Source organism: Giraffa tippelskirchi, chromosome X, assembly GCF_054371585.1.
Source record: "Giraffa tippelskirchi isolate mGirTip1 chromosome X, T2T-mGirTip1v1.2.pri, whole genome shotgun sequence".
In the NCBI taxonomy this organism is placed as follows: Eukaryota; Metazoa; Chordata; class Mammalia; order Artiodactyla; family Giraffidae; genus Giraffa; species Giraffa tippelskirchi.
This window is the reverse complement of record NC_137289.1, coordinates 124,816,479-124,831,232: the sequence shown is the minus strand read 5'-3', so window position 1 is coordinate 124,831,232 and position 14,754 is coordinate 124,816,479. Positions and strand designations below refer to the sequence as shown.

At 36.9% G+C, this 14,754-nt stretch overlaps 1 protein-coding gene across 2 annotated transcripts in view; it reads right to left on the bottom strand.

Moving 5' to 3' along the window:
* The window catches only part of DMD (dystrophin), a 2,147,259-nt gene that overhangs the window by 1,452,539 nt on the left and 679,966 nt on the right, over nucleotides 1-14,754 (bottom strand). For both annotated transcript variants that reach the window (XM_081564318.1, XM_081564319.1), the window contains exon 17: nucleotides 1,970-2,145. In XM_081564318.1, the coding sequence (XP_081420444.1) occupies nucleotides 1,970-2,145 (176 nt within the window). The remainder of the gene's footprint in view (nucleotides 1-1,969; nucleotides 2,146-14,754) is intronic.

The window sequence follows — 14,754 nt, the reverse complement described above, 5'->3', positions numbered from 1 at the left end:
CTAACCAAATACAGGAACCAAGAAGAAGCTTTTGAAGACAGAGATAAATAGGAATAAACCTGCTCTGTTAATATCCACATTAGGAGGGTCATGAGCACATTATGAGGGTAAGTTAACTAGGTTTCCATATTGCTCTGCTTGGATATTTGTTGGAAAGCTGTTAGGTTGTTGCAAATGATCCATAAATCCATGTGCCTCCCAGGCATTGTCTGTAGACATATATTGAACAAGGCATCAAATTAATAGCCATGCTATTAAGATTAATAAAAGGCAAATTCATTAACAGCTTTACTGATTTACTTTTGCTGTCACACTCTTTCTCCATCCATGAATGTTAAAATTTCAACCACTATCATGAGCAGAATTCTTGGAAGTTGTCATCCCACATAGAATGCCAATATTCAAAGATCCAAGAACCATCTGATAGGAACAAGGCTGAGTAAAATGTCCTATAAAGAGGCAGATTGTAAATATTTGGGGGTTTGTAGGTCATATACTCTCTGTGACAACTACTCAACCTTGCCTTTGTGATGTGAAAGCAACCAAGGATGATACGTAGAAGAACCAGTCCGACGTTGCTTCGATAAAACCTTACTTGTGGACACTGACCTTTGAATTTCAGAAAATTTTCACATGTCATGAAATTCTTTTGGTTATTTTCAACCTTTTAAAAATGTCAAAACAGTTCTTAGCTCATGGGCCATACAAAAACCAGCAGCGGGCTGGACTGAGCCTATAGGCTTTTATTTGTTGAGCCCTGGATGAGAGAATTCACTCAGCCAAGCAGCTCCAACCAGGGAGAAACGCCCTGCAGTGTTATAAGTCACGGATTAACAGAGAAGTATTGAACAGGGCTGACTTACCTGGTGGCTCAGTGGTAATGAATCTGCCTGCCAATGTAGGAGACAGGGGTTTGATTCCTGGGTTGGGGACCCTGGAGAAGAAAAAGGGCAACCCACTCCAGAATTCTTGCCTCGCAAATATCATGGACACAGCAGCCTGGTGGGCTACAGTCCAAGAGGTCGCAAAAGAGTCGGACACAACTTAGCAACTAAACCACAACACTGAAAGTCCCAAATGATGTACCTTAAAACTTCTCCAGGTATTTCTTCCTTTGCCTAAAACATCTGACACTATTTTTATGTACATGTTATTCTCATGTTTCCCTACCCTTGTATACACAAATTCTAATGTCAAGCGTCCAATGTGATCCCCAACATATGCTGCTTAGAAATGTAAGGCAGATTTTAATGTTCTTTCTTAATCTTAGAATTATAATAATTGGCATGAAAAGGAAATTGTACCATTTTTCTGATTTTCATGCTAGCTTTTGCATTTATGACATTTTATTCCCATTTTAATATATCTACCAATTTAGATAATACCTTACTTATCTACAATGTCTAGTTGAGAATATCCACAAAGAGATCAGTTAAGAATTCTAACACCTTCAAGATAAGACCTTATAAATATCAAAGAACAGGAAATCTGTTCTGTAATTACTCCTGATTTAGGACATGCAGATTGAGACATTATGTTCTCATAAACTAACAGAATGGATCATGTCTATTACAGGTGTACTTCTTCCTCATGAAAATGCCCTTTCCATTACTGGGAAAAGGCATTTAATGCAAAAGTAGCACTGAATAAGCAGGCTCTTGATTAGAAAAAAAGGAAACTTTCAGGATAAACTGTTTCCATGGCAGTTCATCACTTGCAGTTTCCTCTTTCAATCTAGAAAAAACTCACATTTCCATTAAGCATTCAGTTTCTGGTGGCCCAGGGATTGCTTGAAGAAATTTTACAACTTAATTCATAATTTTCCGCACTAACTTAACTGACATTATAGACACCCGAGGCTTCTGGAAAAACTAAGTAAAAATACTGCCATCAAAATAGCTGTAAATGAGTTTTCCTTCTTAACAATTACTCTTGCTCGAGGATAAAGCCATGAGCAAGAGCTTCTCACCTTTTCTTAATTTCAGAATCCACAATAATCTGCCTCTTCTTTTGGGGAGGTGGTGGTGGGAGTTCCTCTTGGGCATGCTTTAGCAGGATTTGCTCCCTCGTGGTCACCATAGTTACCGTTTCCATTACAGTTGTCTGTGTTAGTGATGGCTGAGTGGTGGTGACAGCCTGTGAAATCTGCAAGAAGTATTGAAACAGAGGTCACACATTGCTTGAAAGACTTCAGTAAAGACTACTCGGAGTGGGGAAAGAAAATAATGAGAAACTGTCCCTGCTTGTTGGTAAATTGACTTTCAGATCAAAATAGCACCATATTGAACCCAAATCAAATTGTTTTATCTGACTTAAGTTATGTTGACTGAAATCACAAAGGCAAGTAATCTCAAAACCAGGAGTAAACTTAGTGCCTCTTCAATTTATTGTTCCAGCTATGGGAAATAAAGGGGGCAAAGGAGGAAAATTTAGGGTGTTATTCTGACATTTAATTAGACATGCTGTTTAAAGTGTTCATGAGGCTAACATAAATTTTGCTAAAGTATTCCAGCACCAATTTCACTCCTGGCTCACTATACATGTTTATTGAACAGTTCATTGAGTGCATCTTTGGTTTTCATATATACAATTATTTATAGTCTGTAAATTTTGAGACAAAATTCTTTGAACTGTGTAACAAATGACTTTTTAATCAAGCAAGTGATCTGTCTTTTTAAATTATAATAAATGGTTAATATCAAGTGGTGATCAGTTTAGAAATAAATTTAAGCTGAATGTTCTTCAAATGCTAAAAAGCATACTACTCTTGATTTAAATTAGTGATTAAGTTAAAACATTTGAGTATCCAAAATTAGCATTCCAGTCTTCTCAGTTTCGAATCATACTAACTTCGTATTCAGATATAGATCAAAACTCTTTGGAATAATATGTTTTGCGACCGATCGTGAGAGGTCATCCCTTCAGTACACAGTCATTACCAGACTGATAAATCACAAACAGCGAGACACTCTCCTGCTGTAACCACCAATTCTGCCTCACAATCCTCCAGTTATGAGGACTAAAAAGTTATCTCTTGTGATATTAATCATTACACTTCTAGTAATCCAAATTGTTCTGAAGATCTATATCCAAGGAGACCAAAACAGGCCTGCTTTGGCTCTACTCACAAGTACTTGACATGCACACAGCCAAGGATTTGGTTGGGGCCAAGATTAGTTTGACTGATTTTCCTGAATTTGTCAAGAGATAAGGGAAAGGTTTGGAGGAACCTCCCTGCCTCACACATGATGACCAATTCCCTCAATGGGAGGCAATCAGGAAAGCCTCATAATCTTATTTTAGCTTCCAAATAGGAATTGGCATGTGGTAATGAAATCTTTTTGTCATGATGTCTTAAGCAAAAATGCTTTTCACAAATGCATTTTAAAAGTGCTACCCTTTGTGCAAGCCATATCTTTACAAATGCCAAGGCGTTAGGGACTACCATCTTGATAGTCTAAATAGTTAAAAAAAAAAAAAAAAAAAAAAAAAAACGACATTAAGAGATATCATGTTTCTACATGTGTCAAGCAGAGATTTTATCTTCTCTAAGATCTCCATAGACACATTATTTAGAATCAATCACTGAGCTTCAAATGATAATTATATAGTCCACTGACAAGTTATGTCAAAATGAAAGCAGAGAGTAGCATGGTTTTTTTAAACCTTTGAAATAGAACCTCAAGCCTAACTGAACTCATTTCTGTCCTTTATCGAGCCCATCTTTGCATGAAATGTTCCCTTGGTATCTCTAATTTTCTTGAAAAGATCTCTAGTCTTTCCCATTCTATTGTTTTCCTGTATTTCTTTGCATTGATCACTGAGGAAGGCTTTCTTATCTCTCCTTGCTATTCTTTGGAACTCTGCATTCAAATGGGTATATCTTTCCTTTTCTCCTTTGCTTTTCACTTCCCGTCTTTTCACAGCTATTTGTAAGGCTCCTCAGACAGCCATTTTGCTTTTTGCATTTCTTTTTCTTGGGGATGGTCTTGATTCCTGTCTCCTGTACAATGTCACGAACCTCCATCCATAGTTCATCAGGCATTCTGTCTATCAGATCTAGTTCTTTAAATCTATTTCTAACTTCTACTGGATAGTCATAAGGGATTTGATTTAGGTCATACCAGAATGGTCTAGCAGTTTTCTCCACTTTAGAACAGGTGGCAAGAATACACAGAAGAATTGTACAAAAAAGATCTTCATGACCCAGATAACCACGATGGTGTGATCACTCACCTAGAGCCAGACATCCTGGAATGTGAAGTCAAGTGGGCCTTAGGAAGCATCACTACAGACAAACCTACTGGAGGTGATGGAATTCCAGTTGAACTATTTCAAATCCTGAAAGATGGTGTTGTGAAAGTGCTGTACTCAATATGCCAGCAAATATGGAAAACTCAGCAGTAGCCACAGGACTGGAAAAGGTCAGTTTTCATTCCAATCCCAAAGAAAGGCAATGCCAAAGAATGCTCAAATTACTGCACAATTGCACTCATCTCACACGCTAGGAAAGTAATGCTTAAAATTCTCCAAGCCAGGCTTCAGCAATATCTGAACCATGAACTTACAGCTGTTCAAGCTGGATTTAGAAAAGGCAGAGGAACCAGAGATCAAATTGCCAACATCTGCTGGATCATCAAAAAAGCAAGCGAGTTCCAGAAAACATCTATTTCTGCTTTATTGACTATGCCAAAGCCTTTGACGGTGTGGATCACAATAAACTGTGGAAAATTCTGAAAGAGATGGGAATATCAGACCACCTGACCTGCCTCTTGAGAAACCTGTATGCAGGTCAGGAAGCAACAGTTAGAACTGGACATGGAACAATAGAGGGGTTCCAAATAGGAAAAGGAATACGTCAAGGCTGTATATTGTCACCCTGCTTATTTAACTTATATGCAGAGTACATCATGAGAAACACTGGGCTGGAAGAAACACCAGCTGGAATCAAGATTGCTGAGAGAAATATCAATAACCTCAGATATCCAGATGACACCACCCTTATGGCAGAAAGTGAAGAAGAACTAAAGAGCCTGTTGATGAAAATGAGAGAGGAGAGTGAAAAAGCTGGCTAAAAACTCAACATTCAGAAAACTAAGATCATGTCATCCGGTCTCATCACTTCATGGCAGATAGATGGGGAAACAGTGGAAACAGTGGCTGACTTTCTTTTTCTGGGCTCCAAGATCACTGCAGATGGTGACTGAAGCCATGAAATTAAAAGACATTTACTCCTTGGAAGGAAAGTTATGACCAACCTAGATAGCATATTTAAAAGCAGAGACATTACTTTGCCCACAAAGGTCTGTCTAGTCAAGGCTATGGTTTTTCCAGTGGTCATGTATGGATGTGAGAGCTGGACTATAAAGAAAGCTGAGTGCAAAAGAATTGATGCTTGTGAACTGTGGTGTTGGAGAAGACTCTTGAGAGTCCCTTGGACTGCAAGGAGATCCAACCAGTCCATGCTAAAGGAGATTAGTACTGGGTGTTCATTGGAAGAACTGATGTTGAGGCTGAAGCTCCAATACTTGGGCCACCTGATGCGAACAGCTGACTCATTGGAAAAGACCCTGATGCTGGGAATGATTGAGGGCAGGAGGAGAAGGGGACGACAGAGGATGAGATGGCTGGATGGCATCACCGACTCGATGGACAGGGGTTTGGGCGGACTCGGGGAGTTGGTGATGGACAGGGAGGCCTGGCGTGCTGCGGTTCATGGGGTCGTAAAGAGTTGGACACAACTGAAATGAACTGAACTCAACACGAAATGACAATTGCATGATCAAATTAATTTTACCTTTGACCAAAAAGAACACAGAGTTCTGGGGGAGGAGTGGGCATGGTTTGGGGAAGTTTTCTGGCTGAGCCATGTGACTTGCAGTATCTCAGCTCCTGCACTAGGGATTGAACCCTGCCTCCTGCAGTGAAACCACCGAGTCCTAACCTCTGGACCACTAGGGAAGTCCTGAACACAAATTTTTTAGGTTGGATTTCAAGAGGATTTAATTTTTTCAAAGTATATTTTTTAAATATGGGCAAACTGTTTTGATATACAATGATGGCTTGAAGAAAATATTGTTCTGATGGAATATTCTACTTTTATGTGTGCAGGCATCAAAGTGCAGAGATTCCAAAAATACAAAACTTTTTTTTGTAGTTATATCCAATGTTATGAAATACATGTGTTGAGTATTTGGCTGTGAAATTAGTTTCTAAAACGTCATAATATCTTTTCATTGATACTTATTATGAAATTCATCGAAGTGCCAATGGAGGGTAAAGAATAACAGCAACATCAGATACTATGAAAAGACGTTTATGAACACAGCAAAGCTTATAAGAAAGAAAAAACAATAATTTTTCATAAAATAATACCAGACATGTGTAATTGCTCTATATTACAATTATCACTGTACTGTATTTGAAACTACTGTATCTTTAGTGATGATGAAATAAGAAAACATTTGTGCACTGACCCTACAAATATAGGATAAAATTCATGATATATAACAGACTAATAATTACTTTCAAAACCTACACCAGAATAAAAACAATTTGTTATGTACTAAATTTCCACATGGCTTTAGTTATTGACTGTAAACACTTAATTATCTGTTAGAATCATTAAAAATATAGGCAGGAAGGGATTATGGAGGTCACTGAGTATAACCTCCTCTTTACTACAGGATTCACTACCTCCAGAAGCAGAAAATTTCTTCCTGAGTATGGCACTATTTTTACATCAGTATAGAAGTGAAGGTGACAACCACACCAATAACTATGAAATAAGGTGAGTTCCATATGAAAAATACAGGTATGCAAAATAACTGCAAGCAAATCTTCATGAAAACAAAATACGTTTATTTTTAAATACTACCCCCCTTGATCTATCAGTTAACTAGCTACTAAAAATGGAAAAGAATTAGTTTAGAATTATTTGTCTTTAGGTTCCTTTTACAGTGATTAAAAGTGGAGGTCCCTAAGTCAGGCTCCACAATTTTCAAACACTAGATTCAGAGTTCACATCCTGTAACATCTGAGGCAGGCTGGTTATACTTTCAGAGCTTTGATTTTTTTATTTTTCATATGTAAAATATGAATAGGAATACATTTCTCACAAGGGTATTGCAAACAAGACCTGCATCACAGGTGTACAACTCATGTAGTCACCCAGGTCCCCTCAAAAGGATTTCACACCTGGTTTCAGGCACTGCCATCACCCTCTTGAAATTCTTAACAATTTTTGGAAAGAACCCCTGTATATTCAATCTGCACTGAACCTAGGCAAATACATAGCCCATCTTGGTCACAAGAATTTAACTATGCAATGTTTGAATCGGTATGTACTCTCTGGATACACATCAGTTCAGTTCAGTTCAGTTCAGTCGCTCAGCCGGGTCCAACTATTTGCGACCCCGTGAACCGCAGCATGCCAGGCCTCCCTGTCCATCACCAACTCCCCGAGTCCACCCAAATCCATGTCCATCGAGTCGCTGATGCTATCCATCCATCTCATCCTCTATCGTCCCCTTCTCCTGCCCCCAATCCTTCCCAGCATCAGGGTCTTTTCCAATGAGTCAACTCTTCGCATGAGGTGGCCAAAGTATTGGAGTTTCAGCTTCAACATCAGTCCTTCCAATGAACACCCAGGACTGATCTCCTTTCGGATGGACTGGTTGGATCTCCTTGCAGTCCAAAGAACTCTCAAGAGTCTTCTCCAACAACCACACTTCAAAAGCATCAATTCTGTGGCGCTCAGCTTTCTTCACAGTCCAACTCACACCCATACATGACCACTGGAAAAACCATAGCCTTGACTAGACGGATCTTTGTAGGCAAAGTAATGTCTCTGCTTTTTAATATGCTATCCAGGTTGGTCATAACTTTCCTTCCAAAGAGAAAGCGTATTTTAATTTCATGGCTACAGTCACCATCTGCAGTGATTTTGGAGACCCCAAAAATAGTCAGCCACTGTTTCCACTGTTTGCCCATCTATTTGCCATGAAGTGATGGGACCGGATGCCATGATCTTAGTTTTCTGAATGTTGAGTTTAAGCCAGCTTTTTCACTCTCCTCTTTCACTTTCATCAAGAGGCTCTTTAGTTCCTCTTCACTTTCTGTCATAAGGGTGGTGTCATCTGCATATCTGAGGTTATTGATATTTCTCCCGGCAATCTTGATTCCAGCTTGTGCTTCCTCCAGCCCAGCGTTTCTCATGATATACTCTGCATATAAGTTAATTAAGCAGGGTGACAATATACAGCCTTGATGTATTCCTTTTCCTATTTGGAACCAGTCTGTTGTTCTATGTCCAGTTCTAACTGTTGCTTCCTGACCTATATACAGGTTTCTCAAGAGGCAGGTCAGGTGGTCTGATATTCCCATCTCTTGAAGAATTTTCCAGTTTCTCGTGATCCACACTATCAAAGGCTTTGACATAGTCAATAAAACAGAAATAGATGTTTTCTGGATCTCACTTGCTTTTTCGATGATCCAGCAGATGGCAATTTGATCTCTGGTTCCTCTGCCTTTTCTAAATCCAGCTTGAAAATCTGGAAGTTCACGGTTCACATATTGCTGAAGCCTGGCTTGGAGAATTTTAAGCATTACTTTCCTAGCGTGTGAGATGAGTGCAATTGTGCAGTAGTTTGAGCATTCTTTGGCATTGCCTTTCTTTGGGATTGGAATGAAAACTGACCTTTTCCAGTCCTATGGCCACTGCTGAGTTTTCCATATTTGTTGGCATATTGAGTGCAACACTTTCACAGCATCATCTTTCAGGATTTGAAATAGTTCAACTGGAATTCCATCACTTCCACTAGCTTTGTTCGTCATGATGCTTCCTAAGGCCCACTTGACTTCACATTCCAGGATGTCTGGCCCTAGGTTAGGGATCACACCTTTGTGATTATCTGGGTCATGAAAATCTTTTTTGTATAGTTCTCCTGTGTATTCTTGCCACCTCTCCTTAATATCTTCTGCTTCTGTTAGGTCTCTACCATTTCTGTCCTTTATTGAGCCCATCTTTGCATAAAATGTTCCCTTGGTATCTCTAATTTTCTTGAAGAAATCTCTAGTCTTTCCCATTCTATTGTTTTCCTCTATTTCTTTGCATTGATCACTGAGGAAGGCTTTCTTCTCTCAGAGTTCAGAGAAAATTCAAGAATTTTTCTATACTGACCCTTCTTACTCATGAAGAGATATATGTTAGTTTCCAAATTTTACGTTTTTCCCATTGTGAGAAAAGTTAGAAGAGCATGTGCCCAGTATCTTGACCGTTCTAGCGTGTCTACCTTCTCGCAATAAGGTTGTATAATTTGAGAAGGTCTGGAAAATCCATACTATTTTCAAACAATGAAAATCTTTCTTTACATTTTCTCTTTAATTCATTTAAAAATGCACATTGTGAAAAGGAACTACATGTACATTCATGCATATGTCAAGAATACAAGAGAGCATGTAATGAAAGGAAATATTTATTTTCCACCACTTTGTCCAGTTTCATATGGGCAACTAGTTGTACTTACCACCTGTTCTTACATTTTAAATTAACTTTGTGCTGTTATCATACTTTCAGTTTGGCTTGTATTCTTAATTGCACCTTTTAATTGTTCAATTAATTATTTAAATAATCTTGACTTTGTAAGTTCTTCGAGGTTAGAGACTTCTAGTGGAATTGTGAGATACTATTTAAGCATTTTTTAAAAACTTACTAAAAGGGATTCAATGTATAAAAAATCAGTTACCTCATTTATTATCATTTTTATTAGTAATAAAATACTTGTAATAAAAGCTACCAGTTACAGAACTCTCTGCATGTTTCAGGCATTATGCTAGCTATTTATTTACTTATGTAGTAAAGGCTTAATAAGTGGTAGCTGTCATTACCTCACAATGGCCCTACGAACAAGTACTAAGCTTATTTCCATTTTATAGATTAGGAGTAGAAATTTCAGGCAGATTCAACTTGTAAGCGGCACAGCTGAGCTAGAAACCCAAGTCCGATTTTTCCTTAATCCAACTCTTAGTAGCTGTGATCACTTGCTACCACACCTGTTCAAATGTCTGAATGGTGACTTTAAGTGGTGTAATTGGGTATGTTGTTTGTGTACACACACATATATATACAACGTCAGAAGACAGAAGGTATACACAATGGCATATGACAACCTTAAATCCTTTTAGTTCCTGATAAAGTATAATAACAATAATAATAATAAAATCTGTGCAAAACCAATCAAATGAAAAAATATCTGATCTTTTTAAAAAGGTACAAGCAGGTTGACAAGCGTGGACTGAAGTTTCTGGTTGTCTTGTTTATATGTACCCAACTTTAGAGTGATGACTGACTTTTAATGGGTATGGGGAGACTGCAGTTCTACAGTGTAAAACATATTGCATAATCATAGCAACAGCTTTAGGTGATAATTGATAGCCAGGCTTAAAACGATCTCTACAAGCATGGTAGCCCAAGGCATACCTACCTGATGATGATGTAAGGATTCCAGTTCTAAGCACAGAAAGGATTTATAGGTTGAAGTTTATGAGGAACCTGGGGTAAAAGGTCAGGTGCTCACAAAGGAAGCTGGGTTATTAATCAAAAGACTATAAAGTACTCTATCTCATGAACAAGTGCAGAGGAATTACCAAAGCTAGGTGTAGCACAAATGAGTACTCAAGTTCATGAGAGTGGCTTGGTAACTAAATTGTAATTAACAGCTACTGTCCTGCTTTGATACTGATATTAAGGCAGTATAGCTTCTTGAATAGATACTGACATTAGAATCATGGGCACGATGAGAGTCAATACTGAAGAGATCATAAAAGAAGTTGTTCTCCCATTTAAGAAAATATTATCTGATAATTAAGAAGGTTTATTCTGTAAAACTCTGTTTAGTTTTATGTATTTTGTCCCTCACTTCAAATTCTCTTTCATACAAATTGCCAGAAAGAAGAGATACCTGTTGGCTTCATGATACATATTAAACATAGAACTTGAGCAACTGTGTGAATAAACTACATCTTGCAAAAATTCAACAAGAAATGGGATTTACTTTTTCTGATCCACCTGACCTTCTTCTACATGCCATCTGACATAAAGCAATGGGATACCTTCTTTAACTAGGGATGCAGATTATTAAGCATACAGAAAAAAAATACTTGTATATTTCTTGATGTGTTATTTATTACTAGCAGACAACGGATTTATCACATAGAGGTTGAGTATTTTATCTTCATGGTATTTTAATTACATATTCATGATGAGAGAAATGTAACTATTTCAGAATTCAGCCTTTGAATAGGAAGAAAGTATTATTTTTATTATCATTTTCCAGCTGACTCCTGAGATTTATATAGTAGAGATACTTGGAATCGCTTTGCTAATTACTCCAGAGTTTTATATAAAATTTCAAGCAAAGAGAAATGCATCATAAACATTTAGAACTGGAAGGGCACTACAAAGATCTTCTTAGGCCAATTTTTTCATTTTATAAGTAAGAAATGAGCAGTTCCAACAGTTAATTCAGCTCTAGTCTCTTAAATCTGCAGTGCCTACAACATTTTATGCTGTAGTAGATAAATGAATTTACAACATAAAACCAATTGCACTGAAATACACAAGGCCCATTGTCAAGCCTCTACTTTAGCTGAAGGGAGCAAAAGAATACAGTTATTTCCCAAAGTTATTTGAGTTGTAACTTGGAAATTTTCTAATCAAACCTTTAACCTAAGCAATTAACCAAAAGATGCTCTAAAATTCAAGATGGTTAGACCATGAATTAAGTAAGATAAAAAACCTAAAAGAAGTGAGGAAATTTTACTTTAATTCTAGGTTTTATAAAGCCATTAAAATTGTTTTTTAATTGGCAGTAGACTGATTAAACTTGGAGAGCTTTCAGGAACCACTGAAACGGGTTGTCAATTGAAAGGCCTTAGAGTATTTTTAATTAAAATCATTGGCAAAGAGATGAGAGGCAAACCAATTGTAACTACATTTCATGTATCAAGAGGTGTACAAAATAATGCTTTGAGAACAGGTATAGTCAGAATGTACATATAAAATATTTTATAGAGAGTAAAACCAGGGCTCTCTAAAAAATGAGCATAAACCCAGAAAAGAAAGGCAAATACAGAAATTTTCATCTTAATGCTTTTGCATCTATTTGCATTTCTGGTATTATTAAAAACAGTAGCTTATTATCTTCAACCATGTTTTACATTACTCACATGTCTGGCAGGAATTTGAAAACTCTCTACAGAACATAAGTAATGTAGCACAGATATATTCATACATAATAATCACTTTCTCTATTTGGGCATGTGTGAGGTCAGAAACGGACTTACACAGCATGAATGTTCATGTTCAAGAGGAGGGGAATTCTGAGTATATTGATTTTAAGATTTTTGTGCTTATACTTCAGAACATCACAAAAATGCTCATTAGAAATAGAGCAAAATATTGATGAAATGGGAATAACATCTATGAACTTATATGAGTCATAGAATGTTGCCTACTTCTGGCAAAGAAGATAATTTTCTCTATTTAAAAAAAAATCACAAGACTACAGACTTTGGGACTTATCTAGATAGACACAGTCTTACATCTAAGCACCTGCTGCCAAGTCTAACATTAATTACCATAATAAATTATAAAGCAAATGAATAATATCCTCTTTCCATAGTATACTATGATTTCAGTTTAATGGGGGAAAATGATATTTCAAATCATTGAAACTATATGCAAGTTTAAAATATTAACTATAATGAATTTCTGACTATCTTTTCCCTCGTTACAATCAAAATATAAATATGTTCATCAGGGGCATGATATTTAGAAAAAAAAAGCAGCTGAGTAAATGTCAACGAGCACATTTACAAAAAATATGGAGGATGCATAGGGTCATTTAAGTATTTAAATAAGTCAATCCAGGGTATATTTCATTTGTTCTCTTTTCTCATTTTAAGGAACCACATGGCAAGGGTTATTATTCTTTTTAAATTTTGGAAACAAAAAGCATTTCTATTTTTTTAGGCTGCCTTCTTATCAAATTCAGCATCTTTAGCTTGTGTCCAGGTGTTATTCAAGCCAAAGCTGACTCTGAAATGCAAGAGAGCAGCCCTCATAGTTGCTTTTTTTTTTTTTTTTCATGTTTTGATCTCTTCCCACACTACTGTTTTATAAGTTCAAAATCCCTCAAAGCCTTGGCCTGAATAGCAGTCAAAATTTCAGGCACACAGTGCTCTTTATATGAGTATAAACAGATGCCTTGTCATCTCAGTCACAATGCTTATATCCAACTGGATTTTAACCATTATCAGAACTGTGCTCATTCTTTATACCAATCATTTAAAATAATTTTTAAAAGACTGAGCATACTGTGTCATTAAGGGGACTATTTTTCCCCAACAAACATGCTGGAATGTATGCATACAAGTGAGCTCTGTTCTTTAAAGTCAAAACTGTACTCTCAACGTTCTTGGAATTCTTACGCCATTTTGATCAAGTTCAATCTGACACGTAAGAAAATCAATTTTTGTTTTTAATTATGAGATACTATTTCTTTTCTTACTCTATCTCCTTTTAATTCCTATTTCCCTGGGTAGCTTCCTTTTTATCTTGTTAAGAGTCCCATGCCCCTAGCAATGATTTGGATTGGGTCTATGATGGTGCATTTTGGGGAAAAACTGAAGAGTGAAAACTGAGACATGAGCTTAAGAAGGGCTCAAGTTTAGTGACTGAGGAAGCAAATTGCTAATATAATGTTGTTTATTTGCTTCTGGTCTGGTATAGGAGTGTAAAACTGTTTAAAAAGAAAACGTTTAAAAAAATCATAGTGGACTTGGGATTTTCATGGTAGTGCAGTGGTTAGGACTTTGCCTTCCAATGCAGGGGTGATGTTTTGTTCTCTGGTTGGAGAGCTAAGAACCCACATGCCTCATGGACAAAAAAGCAGAACATAGAGAACAGAAGCAATATTGTAAAATTCAGTACAGACTTCAAAAATGGTCTACAAAAAACATCTTTAAAAAAAAAACCACAGAGAACTATAACAAGCCATCCAGACTCACTAAAAAGTATGCCTTGCATATCAAGAGAATCTTTATTTTTTCCCCTCAAAATGCTTTCATGTCTATGGCTTCATTTTATCCTCATCAAATCCCAGGGAGCAAGTGGAGCAGATATATGTTATATGTTGGAAATCAATTTATAGAGAATTAAACAAATCAAAGCTAGTACTATTTTATCACAGATTTTGAAAAATTCAAAAATAGGAGGTTAAGTAAGTTGCCCAAGGTCAAAGTCTCATAACTTTTAAGCCATTAAAAAATAAGGCTTCTAAGATTTTTTTTAGATTAACAAACTAAAATAATCAAACCAGTAAGATTTTGATGAGATGCACAAGTATCATTCCACAGAATGAGTATATTTAAATATTACACTGCCAGGAAGGTCTCTCTTCTTCCCATTTCAGGCAGTACTGAGGAACACCAGGATGTGGGGACCGGCACATATGTCACTGTCTTACCAATTCACTGTTTTCAAAAATATGTTTGGCAGACTTTATCAAAGGCTGCATGTAGATTACAAGCCCACTGAATGAGATTTTCTGAGCACGGAATCTAGGACCATGCATTTGAATTAGTTTCCCAGGTAACTATCAGGCAGACTCAAGTTTGGAAAACCACTGCCAATAGTGCAGGTGAACCAGAGGGCAACCTGTTGTTAACAGTTACACTTCCATGAATATATCC